The sequence below is a fragment of the Plodia interpunctella genome, chromosome 18 (assembly GCF_027563975.2).
Source record: "Plodia interpunctella isolate USDA-ARS_2022_Savannah chromosome 18, ilPloInte3.2, whole genome shotgun sequence".
NCBI lineage: Eukaryota > Metazoa > Arthropoda > Insecta > Lepidoptera > Pyralidae > Plodia > Plodia interpunctella.
The window spans coordinates 6,789,229-6,816,256 of record NC_071311.1 but is presented as its reverse complement, the minus strand read 5'-3'; the positions used below and the strand labels follow the sequence as shown (position 1 = coordinate 6,816,256).

Here is a 27,028-nt window from a genome sequence, read left to right as displayed (position 1 = left end):
GTCCAATAAATGCAATGACTTCTCTTGAGATGAGTTTACACGGTACAATTTTTCCCAACTTATAAAAACTTAGATGCATTTATTACTTTCGTAAACTAACCTATACATCACCTTAAATCCTTTAATCATTCGTTTTGTACTGATTTTTTGCCGTAGAAGCAAGCGCATATGCAAATTACTAAGCAATGTAATTTGCATATGCGCTTTTGCGTAAGCAACCTACGTTGATTCGCGTTTGCATCCACCAATAAAGGAATTTGAATTCCTTTATTTCACTCCATTTCTTCATTCTTTTGGGAAGGTGTCAAATTCACAATAATTTTCTTTCAAGATAGGACGCTTTCACAAAAGTTATCAATTGACTCCTATTTAAGTGTCCATAATTTATTAGGCTTATTGTGCTTTGTTGGACACATTTAAAAGGGAATGAAAATATTGTAAAACAAACACAAATTTAAATAAAATAATTTATTTTAAATAAACCTGATATGTATTTTTAACTAGCAATAGAAATAGGTAATATAGATAGTTTTTCTTTTGCCTGTACGACAATATAACACAGTAAAATTGTATATTAATCAATATTAGTAGCACTCAAAATTCGACATGTATATAAGGCCCCTTCGAAATGTTACTTTTTTCTTAGTAACTAAGTATAACATTGGTGCTTTCCGCTCCTATATTAAATAACATAACTAACACATAAATAGTACATTGTTGTTGTAACCAAAATATGAAAATTATACTATTATATAGCATATACATAATTATTTTTTTCAATCGGCAAACATGGCGCAAATCTTGATTCATCGTTCTATGAATCTATAAGATTGATAGAGATTAGAATGTAGAAAGAGAATGAGTGCGTGTGAAAGGCGCTTCCACATTCTCGTTACGCGGTGTTCGCGGCCATTCCCTATTTATATCAAATTTGAGACATCTAGAATTACAAAAAACGTTAAGTAAAAAAACGAAGCACATACAAACACAAAAGCACATACAAAGACTTCTATTAAATCAAGGTTTTCTTCTTAGATTAAAAAAAAATCTCTGTTTCTTATCCTCTACCCATTCAGTTAAAAAGGCAAATTTTAAATTATTAATTAAAAATAATAAATCAGTAGATATACTACACAAGCACTTATATAGATTAATTTAAATGGCCAAGTCAGTCTGAATAAACAAATTGAATATTATAAAGTGCTAATGAAAATAGACAAAAATATTTATTCGATTCAATAAAATATATAGAGCAAACTTAATATTCAGTTACGTGAAAAGTTTTATAAAAATAGCGCCACACAATATTTTGACGTTTTAATAAATATGAAATTATTATAAATATAATTTAAGTAAAACAATAAATGCAAGTTTGTGCATAATGGAACAGAAAGCTTAATAGCTAAGGTATAAAATTATCACAATCCGTCTACCAACAAATTTCAAGGCATCCATCGAAGATCAAAATCAGTCACTTTACAAATCTTCAGAAGCCATCTGAAATATTAACAATAAAATAATCAGTAATAAAGCACAAAATATAATTGATTGTTGAGAAATTAAAAAAAACTAGCTATTGTGGAATCATTTAATGTCGGCTACACTTTATCGTCGAACTCACGACAGATGCCAACGCAATGAAGATCCAGCGATGTATGCTGAATCCGCCAAAGGTCAGCGAACTTCGCGATGATGTATAGCCGGCATAAGAAACTGACACGAATAGAATGTTGAGTTAGGAATTACTAGGTACTACGTGAGTACCTACTAATTCCATGATTAGGCTACGCTTGACTACTAAAAAATTAAGTATCATGTCGGACACATAGTACAACTACTCAGCAATAGATGTCGCTGCAACATATTTTGTGTTGTTATTGTACTTAGATGAATCGCTTTATCATGTGATTATTCAGATAATACATACTAGGAATAGATTTTCATATATAATTTATTAATTAATATACAAGCTTTATTTTTTGGACTATTTTCTTTCAATAAAACTTTTTAATTACACAAGCTACTTTGTAACTCATTATTGAACATTATGACTGATAGAACATACAGAACATAATATCTGCCGCCATTTTAACATCAAACATTAAAAAAATAATGGTAAGTTGCACCATGGATTTAATAAGTAGTAATTTTACATGACAATCTTGTCATTATTATAAAATGGCAATATATTTTCATACAAATACTTTTTACTGTGTATGTCTCATCAGAAATGGAATTGTGCGATTCAAGCAATAAAACAAATTTTAGAATTTCACAAGTTTATACTTTCCGTAAATATTGTTAACAATTGCAATATTATGACTATAAATACTGGCCTACTTGAAATGCAATTTTATTTGTTATTAATATTATACATACTTCAATTAAGTACCAAATTATAATAGATTGCCAAATAAGGTGTCAATGGTAATTTATATTGCTGTCCTATAATGTGACAAATGGGGTGACCCTACACAAAATTACGTGTAGCGTGTTCCGCGACACGCTCGCTCAAATAAAATGTATAATGAAAATCAGTAACGATCTTTCGATATGGATTGTTGTGTCTACTTAACATTATAAATACAAAACTGAATGTTTTACTTTTGAGACCTTATTTGACAGTTCTTAAGTTTAATTTGTCAACTTTCCCCTTTGTGATTTCAACAAATCTCAATGTCTAACACATTTTTATGATATAAAAAGTGAAAACAAACTGAAATTAGGTATTGAATAATATTCGATTTATTGAAAGTGCAACTACATTTGAATTTCAAATAGTAGTGACATTTGAATAATTAATACTTTGAACTAACTAATTACACTTAACCGTAATAAACCGCACAATAAACTGGATAGATTACCATATATAATATGTATAGGTTAAAAATATAAGCAATATTAGATTATATGCAATATTAATTTCAAGTAAAATATACTTTTGAAATGCATAAAAATAATAATATTCCTATATTCACCATAAACAACATTTTCTTTTTGTTCACAATAGTTAATAAATAGGTATTGTATGTATGTATAATGTGTCCCATATTAGAAATCGCTTTAAACCATTTTTTTTATTTAACATCATCATAAATGTAATTACGTCTACATCATAAATGAAAACCTTGTGCTTTTTCTACCAGTGAACCGACCGATAGTGTACAGAAAGTAGCGGGAAGTGCAAACAAGTTTTTATTATTGTTCTGTCAACTTCCATTATAAAAATATTTGACGTTGACAGAACAATGACGAAACAAATATAAAAAAAGGTTTAAAGCAGACTCTGTGCTCCAATGCCATATGGATGAGGAGAAACGGGATACCACTCAGAAACGGAGAGGTTTTAAGTGTTCGTATTTAATGAATAAGATTGTAGCATCACAGAAAGATTTTAACCAAACCATAGACACGAGCATTACTTCTTTACCTTGTTCCAAGCGAAGACACCGTAGGACAGTCCTGCACCGAGCGCGAACGCGAGCAAATACGGCACGAACTTTAGCGATGGCCCGTACTTCTTGCGCATCAGACCGGAGATCATCTTCAGTTTGCCGTCCGAGTATGGGGGATAGCGTCCACTGGAAAGTAAAATAGGCCGTTTTTATATTAGGCCGAACATTCCTCCATCATATCACGTGGTTTACGCATCAATATTGTAAATCGAAGCATTTCAAACCAGACGTTATATCCTACCCCTTATAAATTGATTAGGCGGAGATTTTACTTTTTTCCTCTACAATATTTTACTTTTGTATGAGGTTTTATTTTACGCTCTAGACTTTAAAATCTATTTTTTGGTGGCGTACTAATGCCAATTTAACCTTGTTTCATGGCCAAAGCAATAAAATCAACTGTTTGAAGGCGCTAATGATCTTCAAACTTGCTCTCACATACATTTTTTCACACATTTTTCAAAGCATGAAACATAAGAAAATCACAGGAATTTACTTACGAAGCCAGTTTTTCCCCAATCACAGCGAAATTCTTTATCAGACAACTCTTCTTGTGTGTGAATGTGTCGAAAGAGGCTTTCCCGTGGTACGCCCCAATGCCACTGTTACCGACACCGCCGAATGGCAATGTCTCCACTGCAATAATCGATTGTATTAACTACATCACAAGGTTCAATCTTGTATGAAAATGTTAGTAAGATTTTACTTAAGAAGTGAATATATAAAAAAAAGAAGTGAATATTTACAAAAGGTGTTAGAGGTTAGATTACGCATATAAATAAGTAACTAATATAAGATATATGTATATATGAGTAAGAGACGGTAATTCTGTTTATAAATAGAGCTTCATTCATAATATAATTTCTAAGTAATATGTCATCCGATCGGTCGGACAAAAAAGTCGGACCATGCGGCCAGGGCGACGTTTTTTTGAACATCAATTAACTTTTCTATTATTTAAAAGATAATCGAAGTGAATACAAGTCTATGTACAAACATGAGTACCGCGTTATTCTATAAGGCAATGCAACAAGCACGTGTTTTTCTAACACTAACTTAAAACTAACTGTACAAACTCACATTACATATAATGCACTCGGAGAAGTCTCTTCAGGATTTTCAAAAATAACCAAATTTATACGGAGTTAAGTCGCTTAATGACGTTAACTGACTTAAGTGCTTTTGTAGATTATAAAAATGAACTAAAATTTGTAAATCTGCACATTTTTTTTCTATTTGATATGCTTTAAAATTGAAAAGGTGTTTTGGAAACTCGCATATAATTTTAACACACAAAACATAGCCTAGCGTGCCATAGAGAATTTCGGGTTCAATTGGCTACTTGATAGTTTTATTAAATATGTCTTAAAACATACGAAATGTGTTGATACCACCACAATTTATTTTCTTTAGAAAAGTTCATAGTTTCATCAAAATTTAATGTTTTGCTTATGACGAAAATTTGACAATCTAGAGATTTAGCACAGAGTATATTAATTATCTATTTTAAAATGTAAAAGATTTATTTATTATTTACTTTAAAGCTATCATTTTTAATACTTTTCGTACTATATTATGATATCAGTAAAACAGCCAATTCGTACAACACGCTAGGCGTGTTTTCCAGCAGAGATATTTTTGCCATACAAAAATTGTTTCTTATGTTGTTGTTGCATTTAAGACAATTTATATAAATTTAATACAAAAAGGACATCTCCGAGCGCGAGAATTACTTATATAAAGAACGTCACCGAACCTCCCATGTGCATAACAGTGTCGTTGACACATATGCCGCCGCTGCTGGTGTTCTGCACGATGTTCTCCACCACCTTCTTCTCCGTGGAGAAGATGTACAACACCAGGGGCTTCTCTCTATACAACGGGGATACGATCAGACCTCCACCTTAGACCAGATCTTTACCTATCCGACTCTAATCCGACTAACCCAATAATTATAAACTAGTTTTTGCGCCGCTTCGCCCCCGTGTATTCCCCATGTAAATGGTAATACTATTTATATGACTTTTTACCGAGAAAATTAATTCTTCTTCTTCTTTGTGTATCGACGATATGTAATCGGACTTTCCGGGAAAATTGAATTCTGGTAAGTAAAAGTTTGTCTTTCTCCGTACGTACTAACGCTATTCTATCTATGCAAAATTCCTCGAAGAGTGGTTGGGTAGATAAAGGGCGAAGAGGAGAACAAACAATTCTTCACTTTTATAATATTACTTTAGATATAAAAGTTTGAATGTGAGTTCGAGTAAATTCGTCCAGTATTTCAATGAAATTTGGCACCCGGGTAGAATGTATCCTGGAATAGCACATATTTTATCCCAAAATTCTCACGGGAGCGGAGCCTAGTGTGTTATAAGACCAATAAAAACATTTTAGGTACATATGATATAGTTATTTTCTTATCGAGTGTTATTATTATTATTAACACTGTTCAGACTTTATAGGCTATATATAGACTTACGAATACCGCCATCTAGTGGCAGTAGAAGTGTAGAGGCTAAGAAATGAGGTTAAAAGTCCTTCATCACATTATATACATTAAGCTAACAACATTAAGTGTAAACGGGCAAAGTATGTATTACCTATATATTTGTACTCGCATTTTCAAGATTACTGTTTTAGTTATGGAGGTATACACATTTTTATTGGTCTTAATAATTTGAAATTTATAAGGATGTACAAATTAGCTGAAAATGTTCATCGCCATTTTGTTGATTTCAGTTAAGGGAATTTCAACGACTTTAGATAGACGCTACTAGGTAAGCTATACAATTTTAGTGAATACTTCTATTTAATAATAAAATAATTCCATCACCAACATTCTCATCTCACAACGGCCATGATCGTGCTCAATCGACTCGAATGTCTAAATGGACAACACAGAAACGGGTACAACACAACCAGAACCGCAGACAAATATATGTGATGACAAATATTTGCCAGCGCTGGGAATCGAACCCAAGACCTCCAGTTAGCGGATGGATGTGGTGACTACTACGTCACGGAGGTCACCTAAAATAATACTAAGCAATGCACGCCGAACGAAGACGATCATGGCCGATAGCACTGACGTAAGACCATCACCGTTACCAAAACCAGAAAAAATCGACACATGTTTCAAAGTACAGATGGCGGATCATACACTAAGCTTTGTAATGAGGTTTAATATCCTTTACCTCAATGAAAAGAACGAGGGTTTTCTGGACTATCTTCTTCTGGACCTGACGTCACACCAGCGCGTGTGACGTCAGTTCCGGATGACTGTCAGATAGTACAACACTGTCATTTGGATTTAGCAACTGATCGGATGTGTTAAATCATTGACAAATGGCTACAAACAGTGTTGAACTTTACCATACCAAAAAAACTAACAGTTTGTCATATCTTTCATTTAGCTCGTACAAAAAAGAGAACGTGTATTAGAAATACACAAGAAGAAACGGGACAGAGCGATAACATTTTTTGTATCTGACACACAATGGTGTGACACACTTTTGCAAAGCTTACCTTGTCTTTGTAAAAGTGGACATCATGTGTTGCTCTGTATCAAGTAGTTTGGAGAGTTGTATTTAAATGTTATATCTATCCCATTTGGCTATGATAATTCGTTGTCTATAGTTTTATTATCTTTGGAGCTTACGCCTCGGCGCTGACATCTGATTGTAGTGTTCAGAAAACTCTAATTAAGAATGCAGTGTCCTTCCTGTATGATTAATATATGACGAGACAAAGCAAAGTGTATGACACATGTACCCGCAATATAATCAGGTAAGTACATAAAGCACAATTTTGAAGGAAAGCAGCCGAAATTTCAATCTAAATATTCCACAACCACATAATAATTAAGACGTTTGCAAAAACATTGAATTCAAACGTAGAAATTTGATATTGATTAAAATGAAAATTATTTTCTATTTATCAATTAATATTAGGTAGGTAAGTACATCAAAATTTCTTGATAGTTGTCATACTAACAAAGATAATACTTTTACTTATTAAATAATTGTATATAACTATAAATATTTAAATGCGTCTCCATTGTTTGAGTGTCAAGATTATTTTTCAAAAGTAGCTTTTATTAGAAAGCAATAATCGACACGTAAAGCATTTTGTCTGTGGACTTTTGTGGTTATTAAATACACTAACAAATAAATTGACTACAAAAAAACCGCGATTTCCGAACATTTTGAATAACGAATTGGACGCATGAAAAAAAAAAGAAACAAATGTTTTTGCAAACGGCCATAGACAATGTGGTGTTCTTACCGCCGTAAAACATGATCGTGTCGTTGATACAGATACTGCCAGACCGAGTTTGTTCAGCGAACAACTTTTTTATGTTGCTTTGATTGCTGAACGCGTATAGTACTAATGGATGGTCCCTGAAATTATCCAGCTCATTGGTGACGACCATAACTTGTAAAGACATGTTTGGAGTTTAACTGAATTTTGTATACAAATAAACCGTTTGACATGATTTTTTGAACACGGTAGATTTGATGAACTGATTTGAATAGGAAAATAGGTAGCTATATGAAGATTCGAGATCTGAATGCTCTTTTGTTTACAAACAATAAACAAACAAGGCATTGATGGTTTTTTAAAAGACTACAAAAAAGATGCCGGTCTAACTATATGTAGATTTGTAACAAAAACTCATTGAGTTGGTAATTTTATTCTGACTTTGAACTTGAGGTCAGTCATATCTTCAATATTGATAAAATATTAAACATTGATTTGTTATTATATTTATGCGACTGGCCGGATGCACTGATTTTGTACCAAAAGAACTGGGATTTTGTATAACTACGCTTAAGGTTTAATTCTGTTTCACCTTATACAATACAAATAAATTCATTCGGACATTCAGATCAGTCTGTACTTCTAACAATAAACACTTTAGATATAAAAAATGACTTTTGGATATGTTTCCAAGATGCCATTAAACACGCACCTGTGAGCTGTAGTATTATTTTTCATGTAATAAAGTAAATGTGTCAAAATGTCAATGAGGTGCACCCACGAATCGATGACATCACATCACAGTTACCCATATCAGTTGAATAAACCATTATTATTGGACGATTCAAAAATAACGACAATATCCCCAAAGACACACGTCACACACCCACAACGCCTTCCTATTAACACAGTCATATTTTCAATAATAAAAAAAAAACTCAGAAAAAAGTTCTTACCTTTGGTTAATAAATTTGATTGCCTCATAAGCATTATCTATGGGCACTATGGGCAAGATGGGGCCAAATATTTCGTCCTCCATGATTTTGTCGTTCGCGGACACATTGGCTACGATGGTGGGTTCAATGAACTTGTCCTGCGCGTCATATTTCCCGCCAATGGCTACTTTACCTTTGCTGGCGTCTAACAGTGCCTGCAGACGTCTGGAATGGAAGGTTGATATTGAAGGTCATATATTTTCTCAGTTTCTCACGATGGTCGGTGTGAAAATTTATTCCTTCAAAATTTTGTGACTGTTTGGAAAAATTCACCAACTGTGAAAGTACTTATTCCGGTCCGGAGATTAGTTAACATACATATATGTATATTATATATATAGTTTTTTTTTTGGATTCTCGTTTATCTAGTAGGTTGCAATTATAAGTTTCCTGTCTAGGAGAACAATTGACGTGAGCAAGAAAAAGTTGTGGTGAAGTTTGTGCGTCGCTTCTTTAGAGGTGTTTTAAGTAAATTTTTGACCTCAATAAGTGACGTAAGTATACCTATCATCCCAAGGTGAACAAATAGTGTTGAATTTGAACAGAAAACTATATGGACGGGTTAAGTCTTTAACAGAAACGAATATAGGACTCGACATATACCATAAATTTTATAATGATACGACTGCGGTACATTTTCCTTGTCTATGTCAAGGTTTTTAAGTGCGAATTGGCCATTTAAGTCAAGCACTGAAGGTCATATATCAGATCATCGCAACAATTAAATTGTGTTTAAAGACGCAAGAAATAAATTTATTCTGTTTTCCGGCTCTTGCAAGCATATAGGTAAGGTAGGTATATGAATATTGTTAATGTAAGACGGAATAAAAGTGCGCCATTCTGTGTCCTTGCCTGCATAGCTCACAAATGGAAAAACCACTTTGAATGACATTTTCACACTACACTGACATTCTAGAAAATAGTTTAAGTGAAATTAGGTATCAACATTCTTCTAGTTAAAGATTATTTTTTAGAAAAATGAATATTTCTCTCTCAGCTGAGCGTTTTTCCCGGGCTTTCATCCGTCGGAGCCCAGGGGCCGCTTTCCTACTTTTTCGTCTCCACATCGCACGGTGGTCGGCATCCCTAGTTGTCAGACCATTGCCACGCATTCTTGACGACATCAAGTCTACATTTCTTTTTGGATTGTTCATAGTCTTTGTTTATTTTTATGAACTTACTGACCTTACATCATTAGGTTTCACCATTTTCTGACTAATTTATCATACTGTAAATGATACTTAAACTAATCACTACAGGTGATTGGCCAGCTTATTACACTTGTGAAACACAACTTTTAACGTAATCCGATTGATATCAGATACTTTCATTATTAGGTTTTGGATCAGAAAGCGTTTGTCATCATTGTGAACTAGATAACGGTAAGATGAGAAGACAAAAATTGTCATTTCAAACTTACCCAAAATGCCTGTGGTTGACAATCCTGCATAGATCGGGTGATTTCTGTGGGTCCTCTCCATACCACTCTTTCAGGACCTTCGTGGCTGCTTCCACGAACCGGTCCTGGACCTCCTTGGAGCAGAGGACGTAGTCTGGAGCGATGCAAGTTTGTCCAGCGTTGATGAACTTTCCCCAGAGGATCCGTTTCGCTGTGACTACTATGTCCACCGTGTTGTCAATGTAGACGGGGCTGTGGAGTAATGTCATGTATCTACCTAAAACTAGCTTCGCTCGGGTAAAACCATAATAAATTATACACCTAAACATTTGTCAGCAATCACACTAACTATCTGATAGTTTTTCAGTTTATTGAGTTCATACAGATTAATTGACACGACAGGGGAAAAAGACATTGCGAGAAAGAGACATCTTGCGCATGAGCCTCGCTGTATAGCGGGCTTCTTGTTGGATGAGATCCTGAAATTGGACCCTGGGCTTCGATGCTCGATGGCTGCGGAAACAACCGCTCTGACTTACCTCTTGCCACCCAACTCGAGAGTGACCGGGGTCAGATGCTTCGTGGCCGCTTCGTACACGATCTTGCCAACGTTGGTGCCGCCCGTGTAGAAGATGTAGTCGAACTTCTCCTTCAGAAGCTGGGTAGTCTCCTCGGGACCTCCTTCGACCACCACCACTGCGTCCTGCAAGAAGGAATGACTCAAACATAGACACGTTATTCAGTTATGTAAACAACTCTCTCTCGTTACATTCGGAACAGCTACGATTTTAAATCGGCCGTCCGCCTGACGTCAACTCTCTTCGGGAATACTATTGTGCCGATAGGTGATAAACTCATAAGGCTTTGTCAAGTCACGGTAATGTAGAGTGTACTGTTTTTTTTTATTCGAATTAAAGTGAAAAGTGTATATCGGGATTGTAAAATTTTCAAATCTAAGAGTGTGCATTGGAATTCCTGTACAAGGGAGTATTTTCTACTCACAATATCAAAGTACTTGGGCATGGGTGGCCTATCGACCGCAAACTTGGCACAAACTATCGAAAACCCGCAAGTTTGACAATGTAGGCATCTCGGCAGCTATGCCGTCTGCCATAGGGAGGACAAATAGCTGGAGATGGTAGTTCCACGCGCCGACAGAGATAGGGAGAAGGAGAGTGCTTTCTACTCACATTGTCTAAGTACTTGGGCAGCATGTCGACGACAAACTTGGCACAAGCCACCGACAGCTCACTAGGTTTGACGATGACGGCGTTCCCGGCAGCTATGGCGCCAGCCATTGGCAGGAGTAGCAGCTGGAGTGGGTAGTTCCACGCTCCGATGATGAGAGCCACGCCGTAAGGGTCGTTGTAGATTACCACTTCGTCTAGAATGTTCACTATGCCTTTCGAGGGCTGAAAAGGTGAGCATCCAATAAAATGTACGAAACTAAACGCATTAGTCAACAGCCGCTATTACTGCGCCATAGAGTTTAATGCATGGTAACTTGGATATGCTGTTGGCTGTACATTGGCATAGTTCTTTTACCCGGCTCCACACTGTCGTCGAACAGTTGGCGGATTTGGTTTGCATTTCTGGTTTTTCATTGAGGTAAAGAAAAGCTCTTAAACAAATAAAGCAATGGACACGCATTCAGGTCGGTATGTGTCTGAGTTCGGCGACAGTGTGGATTACAGGCGACCACGTATAAAGCATGTGTGAGTGAGATAGATGCCAGAGATGGCGCCATAATAGCAATGACTAATAGCACATGCTATGTGTATGCATAACAGTTTGTAAACACGATACAAAAGTGATTTTCTTGGAAAATGTTTGTTCAGGCGTTTGTTATTGGTAATTCACTGATGGTTTGTTATTTCCAGTAAAGTATGTTCATAACTAGTAGTATAAGTTCGGTTTATTAACATCACAATGGATAACTTTATCTATTGAGATGTCAAATAGATGAATGTGTTACCCTAATAAATAAAATGGTTTTTAATTTTTCAGTAGATTTCATTACGTGTCGTTCTTAGCGTCAGTTCAAAACAAATTACTATCGGAAACTCACGTGTGTAGGCTTGACCCACTCGTCGAGATAATGTAAAGTGTTCTTAAGATCGTTGATCAGGTAGTCCACTTCGAGCAGGACAGCTTCCATTTTGCTCCTGCGCAGGTCCGCGTGTAGGGCGTCGATCATGGCCTGGGTGTTTTCCTGGTACATCCTGAGCAGGCTCTGGAGCTGTTTGCGCCGCCATTCGATGGGGCGCGTCACCCCGCGGTTGAATGCATCGCGGGCTTTTTGGACCGACTGGAGAAATTATTGAAAAAGGTTAATGGTGTGAGCTGAAAAATCTGTTGCTCCGTTTTGACGTTAAAGACGGACAAACAAATACAAAAACATTTGTGGCGTTAGTGCGCCATTGCATTTATGCATATCATATTTATATGATGGGGGCGCTAGTGTGCATGTAGCCGTAACGTTTTTTTTCAGATCTCGATTCGAGTTTCTGTAAAACATTATAGTACCCTTACATATTATAAAACAAAGTTCTTTGACCGCGTATGTTCGCGATAAATTATTAATCTGTACTGTGGTATTGTAAATTTTATGAATGACTAGCTTTTAGCCGCGGTATTACATAGTAAAATCTCTGATGCAATCTGGTGAATTTCATAGTAAAATCTCGGTAATTTTTTTGTCGCTTATTCTGTAAGACTTATAAACATATGTGATTCAAATTCATAATTTTTCTAATTTCTGGTTCAATTTCCTGTTTTCCGCTACCCGTTTCTTTCTATGTAGGGATCCCGTACCGTTTCCAACATATTGTCCCATCACGTTTTTCGCAATGTGTCCCGCCACGTTTCCCACTATTAGCCCACTTCCCGTTTCGTTTCCTTTCCCCTAGAGATACAATGTTTAAAAAGATAAATAATGCATTATTATATTTTCTTCTTCTTCCTCTTCCCTAACATTAACACTCAGTAAGGCAAGAGTTATATATCATCATTGGAAATGATTCTTTCCTCAAGAACATAGAGAGATCGCAAAACAGCGCGGCCGCAGAGTTCCAAACGCTCTGAGAAACACCGGGTCGAACGAAGATACCATTGTCTCCTGTTAACGCTACTAAATCGTGTTTGTATTGCATATGATTAAACATTGTTCAGCAGTATTTGACACTTTAGTACGGCGACGCAAATACAAACTCGTTCGTTGAAAACAGCTTGCTTTTTTGTTCATTTGTTTAATACTGAGTTGTTAATTTATTTCACATTCAAATGTTATATCCGTGCTTACAAAATTATAATAGTAAAAAATAGTTACACATAGATTAGTATCTATATGTATATTTATTTATATATAATTAATTGTAATAGCAAGCAAACATATAGCCAGCATGGATGGTTAATGCTAAGAAAACACCACAGTCCATGACTTTACAGTTCCTTACGGTCGTATTCCTCATGGCTGAGGGCCGTGGTCATTAGGTGGAATGAAACACACTACTCTCTTGGCAATTTTCATGGAGTGGTTTGCCATTGCCTTCTCCTTTTCACACACCAGGTGATTGTTAATTAAAGTGCAGGTATTCTCGCGATATTTTCCTTCACCAGAGGCAAGTGGTGGTTAATGAAAACTATGAAAACTATATACATGAGTCAGTTTGGTACACACAAACTCATGTGACTCGAGTAGGATTCGAACCTGGGACCTTTTGATCTCAGGCAGGCGGTCGTAACCACTGGACCACCACCACTTCAAACATAATTAGCATAAGATCAAAAATAAAAATCACTTGCCAAAGTTAGTACCTATTACGTAGTTTAAGATATGATAATATTATTTTAGTTTAAAAGATACATTTTGTAATAATAAGGGACAGAGGCTGAGTTTCAGACACCCCAGTCCCTGAGATTTTGTGCGGGAGTTAATGTGTAACGAGGGCAAAAAAATGTTACGCAAAGCTTTGACTTATAAAAACATTTTGAATTAGGTACCACATAAGTTTTGGGACTGTGACGCAGACGCAGCCCAGTCCACCTTAACTCAGCTAAATATAATGGGCAAGGCAAAGGTCAATGTAACTCGTTTCGTAGACTTTGCACTGCAATTAGGTTATGCGCAATATCACATAGCAGAAACATACCTACATACAAGATTTAATTCAATTTACATGTTACATCCATCATTTTGTCATTTGCTGAAATTAAATTTTGTAGGAGATGGAAACAATTGTTGATTCAAACAATAAACATAATATAGGCCACGTTACTCATCTACGTAATAATAGAGTCGCAATCAGCGTTTGTCTGTCTGGTTTAACCGCTGCTGGGCAGATTTTGATAAAATTATAAATAGATATAGTTAGTTAATGATCTTAAGGCAAACATTGGTTACCACGAGTACAGCTGCGGGCAACAGTTAGTATTCCATAAGCAACGGTTTTTGATGCGATTTTATTTAATACTATTAAAATGACTAGCTGTTAACCGCAGCTTCGCCCGCGGCACAAATTAGCCTATATAACTTTGCACCCATCTAACTAACTAGGTATATCCAGTTCCACAAAATTCATTGCTCCGTGATAACACGCTGTAAATGACGACGACAAAGAAGGATAAACAAACACGCCTTAGTTTCCAGTTTTGGCTGAGCGTAGTCTGTCGTTACGGAACATTTCACCCCGCACTCTAGCGTCACCATTTTATTTTATAAATTTCTTTTTTAAACCAAGGTATCAGCTACCTCAGTACCAAATTTCATGAAAATTGGCCTGGCAGTTTGAGCGTGAAGAAGTAACAAACATCACAAAACGTGCTTTATACCTAGTATTCTTTGTAAAATATAACTTGAGTCCTATGATAGATTTCAAATAGTATGAAAACAATACACTGTCTCTGTCGCTCTCATTTAGAATGTATAGGTTCATCCTGCTGTCATAGGACTCGAGTAATATTTTACAATATATAAAATATAAATATAAGTTGGGATTAATAAATTATACTAGTGTTTTAATTTACTTACCTCCGATATATTTACTGTTTTGGGTTTCGAAGTCATGATGTTTCCTGTAACAAGACAAAAAAAAATTAGCTTGTAAATCCATCAAATTTATATAGATAGATACAAATATGACAATTGTAAATATTTGTATGCTTCGTTACTTATGTACACTGTATGAGACTGATAAAAAAGTTCAATAAATTATTCACACATATATGAATAGAATTAAAATTTATTTATTTATGTACACAACATAACAGTGTAAATATAAAACTTACAAATAGGAAACTACTACAAAGGTACTACTTATTTCTATAGAAATTTCTTCTATAGAAATTTTAAAATGTTACATACAAACATGGCAAATAGATATATATATAGGTATACATACAGTCTGTAAAGAAAGTGAAGAAAATAAGTGAGGGTACGTCTCCTGTTGGCAACACTGTTTATTATCACGCAATCTTGACCTACTTGGTAGGTATTGCAATGACAAAAAATGTCATCATCATCAAAAATCCAACTTCATAATTTTATCGACAGACTATAATTTAGCATTGATATTGAACTGTATATAAAACATAAATTGATTGGTAATAGCGGTGATTACCTGTATTCATATACACTTTTAGTTTAAACTCCCTGACTCAAACTGAGTATTTTTTGTAATCCAATCAAGGTATATAAGCAAAAAATAATAAATATTTTTACACAGTGGGTTTATATCTACTAGATAGTACTTAAATATCAATAATTTTATTGATATATATAGATAAAGTGGGTATCATTATCTTAATTATGACAACACGAAAATACAAAGGGCAAAACAAAGGTACTTAAATAATAGTGTAGATCCACAGCTCAGTACCTACTAGTAATGTAGCTACCTACCTACATTTGTAAGTTATTTATCTGAATCCATCATTTAGGTATCATTGTATTAGCATTTTGCAGCATGACTATCAAAAAATTTAAGGAATTTAGCCTGATAATATTATAATAACATAAATTTTATTTCAAACTAGTGCCCTCCATGGCGCTAAAACCTTCCTCAGGAATCACACAATTTATTGGTGAAACAAAAATCTTACAAAAATCTGTAGAGTTGTTTTTGAGTTGAGTAGTTTTTGAGTTTATTGTGTTCATATGCATACTGTAGAAAGTGGCGACATTGGCATTACTTTTTATAAATTGTTAAACTTATAGTTACCTACATAAACAATAATTTCTCAAAAGTAGTTTAGATTTGACTTCTTCAAAAGTGCTCGATAATGAATTCCTAAGTTGCAGATTTCAGTCAGGGTTAGTATGTAAAATTTGGTGACTTCACAAAAATATTGGAAATAAACTATAATGAAAGGCATTTTTTCTTAAACTAGTTTCACTTTTTAAAATATTTGTTTAAGAAATGTAAAGTGATACTCAGTCGGGTCTGCATTGTAATGTTAATTTTGTAGTGTAAATACTGAGTAATGTCAAGCAGATTAGACTTTTAAATGAATTGGAATATAGAAATGAATAAAATGTTAATATATTTCATTGTCAAGGCTTTGCTGGCACTTAACATGAAAGGAAAAGCAGTTAGGTTTTAAAGTTATGTGACACATACAGTAATCATATTCAGGGACAACACAACAAACAGTTATAGCATGAAGTAAGATAAAATTTTTATTTCATAACTCTATCTTATTTCAGCATTTTAATGGTTTCTTCCACAGCGATTGTGTGTCAGAGCCTAGGGTTCACTTCTTACTTTTTTGTTTCAATTCACACAGTTGTTTACGTCCCTAGTTGTGAGACAATTGGCATGTATGATATCATTCATGACTAAATTCATAACTAATACCACAGTTTAATAATTGTCATTCATACAGACATTAATAAGATGGCTGCCAATGCCGAGACAGACACTAACCTGTCTATGAGCTTACAGCATTCCATACTGATTTAAAAAATAATTACTATGCAACATTGGGATCAAACCTGCATCTCTCAGACGTCACATAGAGATGTTCATTAAAAGCACTACTAGCTGCCTTTACTAGTAAAATAATGAGGTCATATAAAATTGAAATATGCCTATGAACTAAGTATGCTATGCTAATCAGGTCAGCTATGCTAATAATTGTGTCAATCTAACAAATATAGAAATGGTACTGGGGCTCATTACAAGTTAGGCTTTGGCTGTGATTACAGATAAATGCGATATAAAGTAAATAGGTATTATTATACAAGCGAAAAAAATGTTTTTCCCAAATGTATTTACAGTTGCATTCCATTGATATCCTATCAGGCTATTTATATGCATTTTATCTGGGTAGCTTATTATCTCTCATAGTGCATGTTGTCAATAAGATACAACTCTGTTCAAGTTCTACTTTTGTTGATATCTGTCTATAATCTGTGAAATACAGTGAACGTGAAAATTAAAATACTATTTCGAACTTACCAACAGTCATTTCTTCGTAAGTTTACACCCTTGTAACACTACTTTTATTTTCTGATTGAATTAATTTACCTCTATAGGATATATCAATTTTACAAAATCTTAAGACAGTACAGCTGTAACTCGTATGACGACCTTTTTATTTTAGTAGTGTGACGAATATTCTGTAGTATAAATAAAATCACAAATGAAGCTGTTTACTCAACTTTTGAAACGATATGAACGAACAGAACAAGGAAAGGAAAATCCCGTCTCGATAAACATGCAACAAACAAACTTTGTTGAAGAAAGTTGGTCTTCTTGTTATGATCTTGGTTGAACACGGCGGAATGACACTGACAGTAATTGAATGACGGAATGGAAAATGAATGAAAATAATTTGTCATTCATTCAGTGTTTGCATCGCCATCTAGCAGTGAATAGCTAAAGCTTATAAAATTAGTTTAAATAGGGCAGCACAGATGTCGCGATAAATAAAAACTTTATAATAATATTTAAAAGAAGCATCAAATATAATGTTAAAATTAAATATCTCAAAAGTGTACTGGGAGCTTCAGATATTTTTATTTATATACGTAATCATCAATAGAGCTCTTGCTACTCATTCATTTTCTGTGACGGAAAGAAGCCCGATGTTTGCGTAAAATATAAAGCTACATTCAAAATCTGTGATTCTACGTTTGACGACAGCGTCTAGGTAATATTAAGTTAGAGTATGTATGTGGTCCAAACAAACAATATAGTCACAGTGGAGTGTGCTAAACTACAATTGAAAATCGAATAAAGATTTTTACTTGTTGCGTAAAAGAATACAAGATATTCTTAGTGGGCATAGATCGACAAAAAAGAATAAAGTTACTTGTAATATATAGGTATGTTTATACGTAGTTCTAGGAAAGAAACCAAGCACATCATAAAGGCTAGTTTACGACTAAAGACTACAATGTATAAGAGTCTTTTTTGATTATTATGATCGTTCCACAGGTTTCCCATTGTATATTTTCTGATGGAAAAAGGACCAAATCTCATAACAATCAGTACTGGTACTGTTGTATCAAATCTCATAACAATCAGTCCAGTAGAATATAACCTGGAATATAGGGTACCTTTAATCCCGAAATTTCCACGGGAGCGAAGCCCCGGGGTGTAGCTAGTCTAATATGCATTTGAGGAAAAATAATTTTGGGTATGCTACAAACGTGCTGTTCCAAATAAATCATCCATCATGCTTCAGTATATTATTAATACGAACGGAACAACCTATCGTTTGGTTTGGTTTTGTAATTAATTAAATAGACCAAGCGATTCTACATTTTTAAGGTTGCTTTGTTGATTCTACAGTGTAATAATGCGGTTTCGTATGGTTACCGTAAAATATTTTGTAAATCGTTGTTTGTAAGTATAAGTCAGCTACAGAAAACGGTTATTATATACTAATATTTATATACAATATTGATTATTTTGAGGCATAACAAACCCCGAAAATATTGACGATAACGATCGATCGATTCTATTTATTTCACTAATTGATCAATTTACCGCAAGAAATACTTAGTGAAATTAAGATAATAACTGTAAGTATAATTATTATATGGTAGATGTACATAGGTATGTCCTGCGTAATGCGTTGAGATAACGTAATTTAATAATAATATACGTTTCAGTTAAAAGATAATAATCAGACAATTTCACTTCAATAGCCTAATTGAAGGGCTCGATGGTGAAGACTGCTTGTGATTGAAAGATTCCATGTTCAAACTGTAATACTGGCATATTAGATTATTTAAGTAAGTTACTAATGTGACAGATAGCGTTTGTTGATGAAAAACCGTGATACTCCGTAGGTACTATCGATTATTTCGGTTTATTATTGCGGTCAATAAAAGCGCTTCTACAAACTACCTACGCAATGTTCGTGCGTTCTCGTCGGCATCTGTCCGAGTTCGGCGACGTTTTGGAGCCTACAAAGACTACAGATTTGCCGGCAACATTGATTTTGAAAGTTTAGTTTTGACCGTAAGTATATTGTGGCTAAATATCTTCTTATTAAATGGTACAATAGAAAAACTATTTTCGGTGATTCTATAAGCAAATAGGTTTCCGATAAACTGTACAATCCTATAATCAAAAAATAAGGAGTTAAAACTATTTTGTCGTGGTCCTATAAAGTAAATGGTTCTGGTTAAATGATTTTTTCCATCGTCCCATCAAAGGGCAAGAAAAAAGAAGGGCATACATTTTGTAGTTCTGTAAAAGTCTTCTCATTTTTGTCCAAGTATAGTCTGTGGTAGGTACTTAGTAAGTTATCAAAACTATTCGTCATTGTGAATGTCATTGTCTGCTTGGCATCACGTGAACAATAGGATATGAATATCATTTTTACATCGATGATTGTCCAACTCAATTGGCCACTTAGGTACAGTCCGCTGCAAGTAACGTTACCTTGTAGGCCTCTGTCTCTTGTAGTTGTAATAACGGCGAAATTACGCGTTAACTCGTCTACATAACTCGGGTAGATGCCGACGCGAACTAAACTGTTATACATTGCGTAGTTTGTATGATAGCTTTTATTTGCCGTAAAAAAAACAATGTACGTCGAAACCGCAAAACTGTGGCGAATTGGCGAAAAGCGATGTCATTAAATAACAAAAGACGAAACGCAAAAAATAATTTAATTCTTCGTAATCTATCGCCTTACGATTGAAAAAGTTTTTAAGTATGTAGATACGTAAAATATAAGCGTACCTATGAAGCAAAAACAGATACCTATCTTTATTTGGTCCATATAAATACTTAGGGTGAGATGCACTAGTCAACTTAAACGTTGACTTTAACCTGCGCGCCACCATTGTTTAGACAAAATGGTACACTTTGCGTTTCTCTGCGTTAAGTAATGTTATTGACGAATGGGTGCAACCGAGCTTTAGATCATAAATGAAGTGCGTAACTACAATAACCTAATTTTGATATCAAATGCGTGCCTAGAGTCTAGACCTATATTCTCTTATCAAGAGTTGAAAAACTAAATTACCTCCATAGAGTAAAGATTAGCATCTAACCATCTAACGTAACTTGAACTCAAGTTTATGGTCTTGTTGACTTAGCCGAAGTCAAGGCTGCCGGGCCCAGCATGTCGGCATTTATAACGCCTGCGACCAATATTAAATAATCGTGAGTTATGAGCCATAGCAAGTTCATTTTAATAAGTTGCAATTTGTCACTCGGTAGCCACAATCCTTACCTATCCTTATCCTGATATACATATTATAAAACAAAGTACTCTGCCGCGTCTGTCTGTTCGCGATAAACTCAAAAACTGCTACACGGATTTTCATGCGGTTTTCAGAAAGGTACTATACTTTTAAATTAAAAATAACTTAAATGTTCCTAATATATCCATGTTTAGTACACTTTGTATCAAATGTTGTTTATTTAATTAGCTATGAATAATAACTGACAATATACAAATTTCAAGGAAAACTATTAATACCAAATGTAATGCGACCTTCAAATATCACAGACCTTTATATTAATGTGTCAAATGTTAACAATTTCACGTACATGTTTCGATTATGTACATCCTACTTCCTACTAAATAAAATAAACAATCGTTTGTGTATTTTTATTACTCAATTCATAGATTTACTTGACAGATTTTCAATTGTTTGTTGTTTAAAATAGATTGTACGAAAAAAAGTATACAGATTAACAATAATACAAGAAAGATACAAATACAACGGTGGCCTGATCTCATGTAAGATCATTTGTATAACATTCGGTTGAATAAAACTGGAAACATTAGTCACATACGCGTTGGAAAGCTGTTTGGCCAGTTACAACATGGCTATTTCAATAACAAGATTGAGGGGCATAAAGAAGTTAGAAGAGAAGAAGAAGAAGAAAGCAAAGCAAAGAATAATAAAGGAGACTGCTAGGTCTGTGTCGTATGTACATAGGAGGAAGGATGTCAAAAGGATGGCTGAGGACAGACTGACATGGGAGTCACTTCACGGACAAGAACAATCTTTAAAATGAATGACAGCGCCTATTATTTTACCATTAGCTTTTGCCCGCGGCTTCGCCTGCGCGAGTTTTCAACGGGCACAGCTATTTTTCCGGGATGAAACGTATCCTTTGTCCTTTTCCGTTTGTCAACTACATGTTTGCAAAATTTCAAGAGGATTGGTTGAGTAGATAACGCGTCAAGAGGTTACAAACAAATTTACTTTCGAATTTATATTATATTATATTATTAGTTTAGGATTAGGATTGTACTAGGTATATTAAGACACGATCTACTTAATTGAAAAAAGGCACTAAATTACCTATTAAAGTAGAATTATAGATAAGTATTTTATATGTAGATAACCGTAAACTAGTTGCCAAATAGAAAATTATATACATAATGATTTTGTTTGTAAATTTTGTAACAGGTTTTGGCTCGTATATAAATCAAACAGCTGATTTTTATTTTTATTCTAATTGCTTGTTATGTCTTGCCTAATACAACATACAAGTGTATCATCTGCGAAATACTACTACTAACTAGCTTTTTTCTGTGGCTTTGCCAGCGTCAATTTCATAAGGGTTTAGTGTCTATCTCCGTAATTTCTTTTATGTAATTAATTTCCGCCCACTCTTTATGCATAATTTTAAGTATAATAATATATTGGGTGATTTAATAAACAAACTTATTTCGTAAATTAAATCTCACTTAAATCCCATTAACCCTACTAATATTATAATTGCGATAGTTTGTGCATGTATGTTTGTTACTCTTTCACGCAAAATCTACTAGAGGGATTGTTATGAAATTAGGTACCCGGGTAGAATATAACCTGGAATAACACTTATGGTACTTCTTATCTCGAAATTGCCACTGGAGCGAAGCACCGGGGCGCAGCTAGTTAGGTATAAATTTAGTAACAAAATAAAACAAATGAAGATGAGAGAATCACTTCTTACATGTCGATTCAAGGTTGTGTAAAGACAGAATTAATTAAAATAATACCTACCATTGGGTTTTGTTTATTTGTTTCACTGTGATATATACCTAAAGTTTATTAAATATATTTTTACAATATCTAGGTTTTTGATTTTTGTGTCCTAATAGCATAAGTACCTAAATAAAATGTGTTATTTTATTATATCTTAGTTCGGGTAAAACCACAATAATAAATTATAGGTAGGTACAACTAAATCTTCCTCTTGAATCACTTTATCTATTAAAAAACGCGCATCAAAATCCGTCTTGTAGTTTTAAAGATCTAAACATATACAGGGACAGACAGACAGCGGGAAGCGACTTTGATTTGTACCTACTTTGTCGTAGTGATTAGATAACGTACAAAATTTAAACAGGCGAGCCGCTTCCTATATTTTTCGCAAAATAAAACGCATTTTTTTATTATTGTTGATTGAACATCATTCAATATGTACCTATCTATCTAATTCTTACTAAGTTTTTTCAAGTGTAACAATGAACCGGCATAAGATATAATTGCATCAATTTTAGTAATTATGAAATGCAATTGCATGTATGTATCTACGTGTACATAATCTGTTATTATCATTACTGTTTATAACTAGGGATATACATCCATCCATCCATATCATTACTATAATATTAATTATATCGTAGACGAAAAATGTGTGTTTTTTCGTTTGTCGGATTCAATAGATTTTTTGTGTGGAGTTAGTTGGATAGCGTGAGAGTGAGTAGAGTTTTTATACGGACGGGCGGAGATGCGGACAACAGGATTTTTTATATAACTTGTTTCCTCTTCAAAAACTTGACATGGAATATAACTCTGCCATAACTCAAATCACAAACAATCCTTGTCAAAGAAATATATTGTCTGCATTTAGGTACTGTATGCTTATTCTGGCTACCCAAACAATTGGTAAGGTTAAGCAGCCATGAACAGACAGAATGTTAATTTTGCGGTCGTGCATTTTAAAATTACTTATGAATACTTTGTGTAGGGTCTTGCCAAAATGTAGGTAAGCTAAAAATTTAACTACCAACACTGTAGAAGCGGAAAAACATACAACAAACCGCCTTCTGGGCTTCGACGCTCAACGGCTGAGGAAGGAACCGGGATAACCTTCATATGAGAGACATTAGCAACCGAAAGAACCAAGGTTTGATTTTATTTATCTACGATTCGTGTTTGTATACTAAGGTTTACGTAGGTACTGGAAGTATTGTCTAATCTGTGACGTAGGTCACTTATAGGAAGTCATTGGAAGTTATATATTAATTTTATCTACTTCTATCCTGATTCTAGTTCTTATATGTGCACGTAGGTATAGCAGGATACCTACGACCGGTTGCCTGATGGTAAGCAAAGACAGTCCTTGGGCACCAGCAATCCCATAAAAGTCATTGATGCATTGCCATCTTCATGTACCTATTTCAGATTGATTTATTTTATGTCTGAAGAAACAAGAAAAAGTAAATATATTTTGGCACAAATTTTACTGACAACTGTATTATTGTGAATTTGTTTGACTTTACATGTTATTAGTTTTGACGAAGGAACGACCCATTTAATATTTAGGTATATGCCAAAAACGTCCTATGCTAAAATGTGTCAAATAAATTTGGTTTTTATAGTATTTAGGAGGGGTATCGGGTCAAATATGCATTTAAAATCGACTGTATTGTTATTTCAATTCAGGTATCCTATAGACAGACGGCCGATAGGCTGTCTTTGTTGTTAGTTTCGTGTGTTTAAAATACGAATTAATTTGCTGTTTATCTTAATTATTAACAAACTAATCAATATTTCATATCGGAGCTTGTTATTTTTTCACGTGTCAAGCGCGTCAAATATAAATTAAAGTACATAGTTAATTATTATATTTTTTTAGGTTTATTTAGTTTTATTTTAGTGTTATCTTGACTGTTGTAAATTGCATTGCCTATTATTATGTAACCAATTAAGGCAATTAATGTGAGTTTTAAATAAGGCAATAGTCTAGAAACACATAGTAGGTAATAAAAACTATTATAGGTAACTCTAGTGTTAAAAGTTATAAACAAAGGAGAAGTTTACGGTATCATAAGTGCCTTATATTCGGAAATTCTCGGTGTATTTTTAAAACTTCAATTTGAAGCCAAGCTGGAGTAAATTTTCGGGCGAAGATATAATAAATTTGTCGCTCTAAGAATTGTTGTATAACTCTTGTTGTTTACGTTTTGTACAAACGCTAACTTCGCACGGCGTACAATAGAATGTTTTCTAAATATATTTCACTACAACATCGATCAAATATTATATTTATGCATGACCCGACTATATTATAAGTGTAGAATTCTATTTTTTCGTTACTTGTAAATGATGTTATTGATGCTGTTGCAGTTTTATAATACTTTTGCTATTTTGTTTTCTTTATGATTAATTAATAATGACAATATAATCCAAATCTCTTAATCAATAGGTAGATAGAAAAGAGCATACAAACAAATATAGAAAAACACTTTAGCTTTATTATGCGGATCATCCATGACAAAATTTATTCACAGATATTTTCGAAATTTACAGGTAGAATACATACTAAAATTAGCTTTTTTTGGCAATATTATTATTAGCAGTAATATGTAGCCGTGAAAAATTCATACCAAATGTACTTAGATTTGACATTTCAAAAAAGTAAAAAAAAAAAAACATTTTTTTTTGACAAAATTTAATCGGAAGTCCTCACCGTTTCCGTTCATGGCTGGTTCCACTTTAACATCTAGCAGGGCTGGTTCAGTCTCGGGCACAATCACTGGCGCACTGTGATCCTCGTCTATATCGATGACATGAACGTCGCCTGCGTTCGGTTCGCGCGGCGCCGACATCTCAACTGTTAGCCACTATTTGTTATAATGTGACGGCGGCGTGTTCTACTACACTGTGCGTTGCTGCACTGGCCTCGGAAGTTTTAGTCTGTTATTAAAAATGTAACGATAATGTAAAGTTGTCCACTTTGTTGTATAACACAATGTAGTAGCGTCCTAAATTGTGAACGATTATGCTATAAAGACAGCAAAAATCGAGTGGATATTTACATTGATGATTTTTAAACCACACAGAACGCGTATTCAACACGTGCATAGCAAAACTGTATGGTATTATAAACTCATTTGTAGGTACACGCGCGTGTACGCACAAGTGTTGTACCTAATTCCATGCAAACATGCAGCAAAAGTGTACAGTATTTCGGTGTGCCAAATTTCATAACAATCAGTCCAGTAGATTTTGCGTGAAAGAATAACAAACATGCATACATACACACATCCCTCACAAACTTTCGCATTTATAATTCTAGTAGGATTCATGCAAATCAAGATATTTATTTCAGACAAGTCCATATGATGTTAGTTACAATATTAACTTATACTAAGTGGTGTTAGTAAAACCAATTATCGTAAGTAAGGACACTGTAAAGCATGAAGCCGTAACCAAAGCTGAACCAAGGGGTACCGAATCGATCAACAAATACTCTCATGATACTGTTTGAACTTCCACGCAGCCGTGCCATCATGGAGGGACACTATTTTCTGATAATTTCTGAGAAACCATCCGTGTGTGGAGGCACAACATTACTCCAAACATTACTCCACTGCAATCCCAACATTACCCTGAAAGCGTTATTATCCTGGACACGCAAGTCGCTGTATGCCCGATACGTAAAATTGACCCACAGATTACGATTACATTTGTAAAAGGATTGACATTACTTCAGTAGGTACGTGAAATAGTTTTATATTACCGAACAACCAAAAATCCGTACTGAGATATAAACAAGTTTAAAAAAAATAACATGTTTGTAAAATAGAGATGGTATTTAAATTGGTATAAGTAATTAAAGATTTGATCACGACCATATGTTATATAAAAAACAGTGTAAACAAGTAAGGCGTGAATCATCATCAAAAATATGTAGAGATGCAACATCATTAATAAAGAGTCTTGATGTGTTGAGACAATGATTTATTGATTTTTAGGAGAGAATAGTAGTTTCCTCATGACAGTCTCTTGCCGAATAGTCTTCTTCAAAAAGTATAAACAGACTGGTCTCCACAATAATGGGAACATACTATAAAAATTCCACAATAGAAGAATGGTTTATGTAAGAAGTATCATTGATTAGTGGTAAACTCGATTGTTTTATTAACTCGTTCGACATGTAATATAATCCACATTACGCAATTAGGTAATCAAATATCGTTTAGTACAGATAAAGTATCAGATAAATGAATAATTTAAATACAATTCTACTCATGGAGGGTAATGTACATTTAATTAATAACATAATTAAATATACATGTTAACTTAATTACACCTTACTTTATAATTCAAATTTGCATAATCATGATTACTTAGGAACGAAAATTACTTAAATTAAAGCATTAATTGGCAAATAGCAGTAAAGTGAGAGAAAAGTAAATAAAGCATTGTGACAAGAAAGGAT

At 34.1% G+C, this 27,028-nt stretch overlaps 1 protein-coding gene across 5 annotated transcripts; it reads right to left on the bottom strand.

The window, feature by feature from the left end:
• Positions 1 to 453: 453 nt before the first annotated feature.
• On the bottom strand, positions 454 to 25,477 carry Aldh-III (Aldehyde dehydrogenase type III). Of its 5 annotated transcripts, none has more exons than XM_053758753.2 (11): positions 25,274 to 25,477; positions 15,139 to 15,182; positions 12,178 to 12,417; positions 11,300 to 11,521; positions 10,649 to 10,812; positions 10,131 to 10,361; positions 8,672 to 8,875; positions 7,740 to 7,855; positions 3,956 to 4,091; positions 3,431 to 3,581; positions 454 to 1,497 (listed from the first exon to the last, which is right to left on the bottom strand). In XM_053758753.2, exons 1-11 carry the CDS (start codon positions 25,410 to 25,412, stop codon positions 1,477 to 1,479), a joined length of 1,668 nt encoding a protein of 555 aa, XP_053614728.1. In that variant the 5' UTR covers positions 25,413 to 25,477; the 3' UTR covers positions 454 to 1,476. The 5 variants fall into 5 exon arrangements, with proteins under 5 accessions (XP_053614728.1, XP_053614729.1, XP_053614730.1 ...); XM_053758754.2 differs by lacking the exon at positions 7,740 to 7,855 and adding an exon at positions 5,212 to 5,327 and having other exon boundaries at positions 25,274 to 25,458; XM_053758755.2 differs by lacking the exon at positions 25,274 to 25,477 and adding an exon at positions 17,567 to 17,895.
• Positions 25,478 to 27,028: the final 1,551 nt, after the last annotated feature.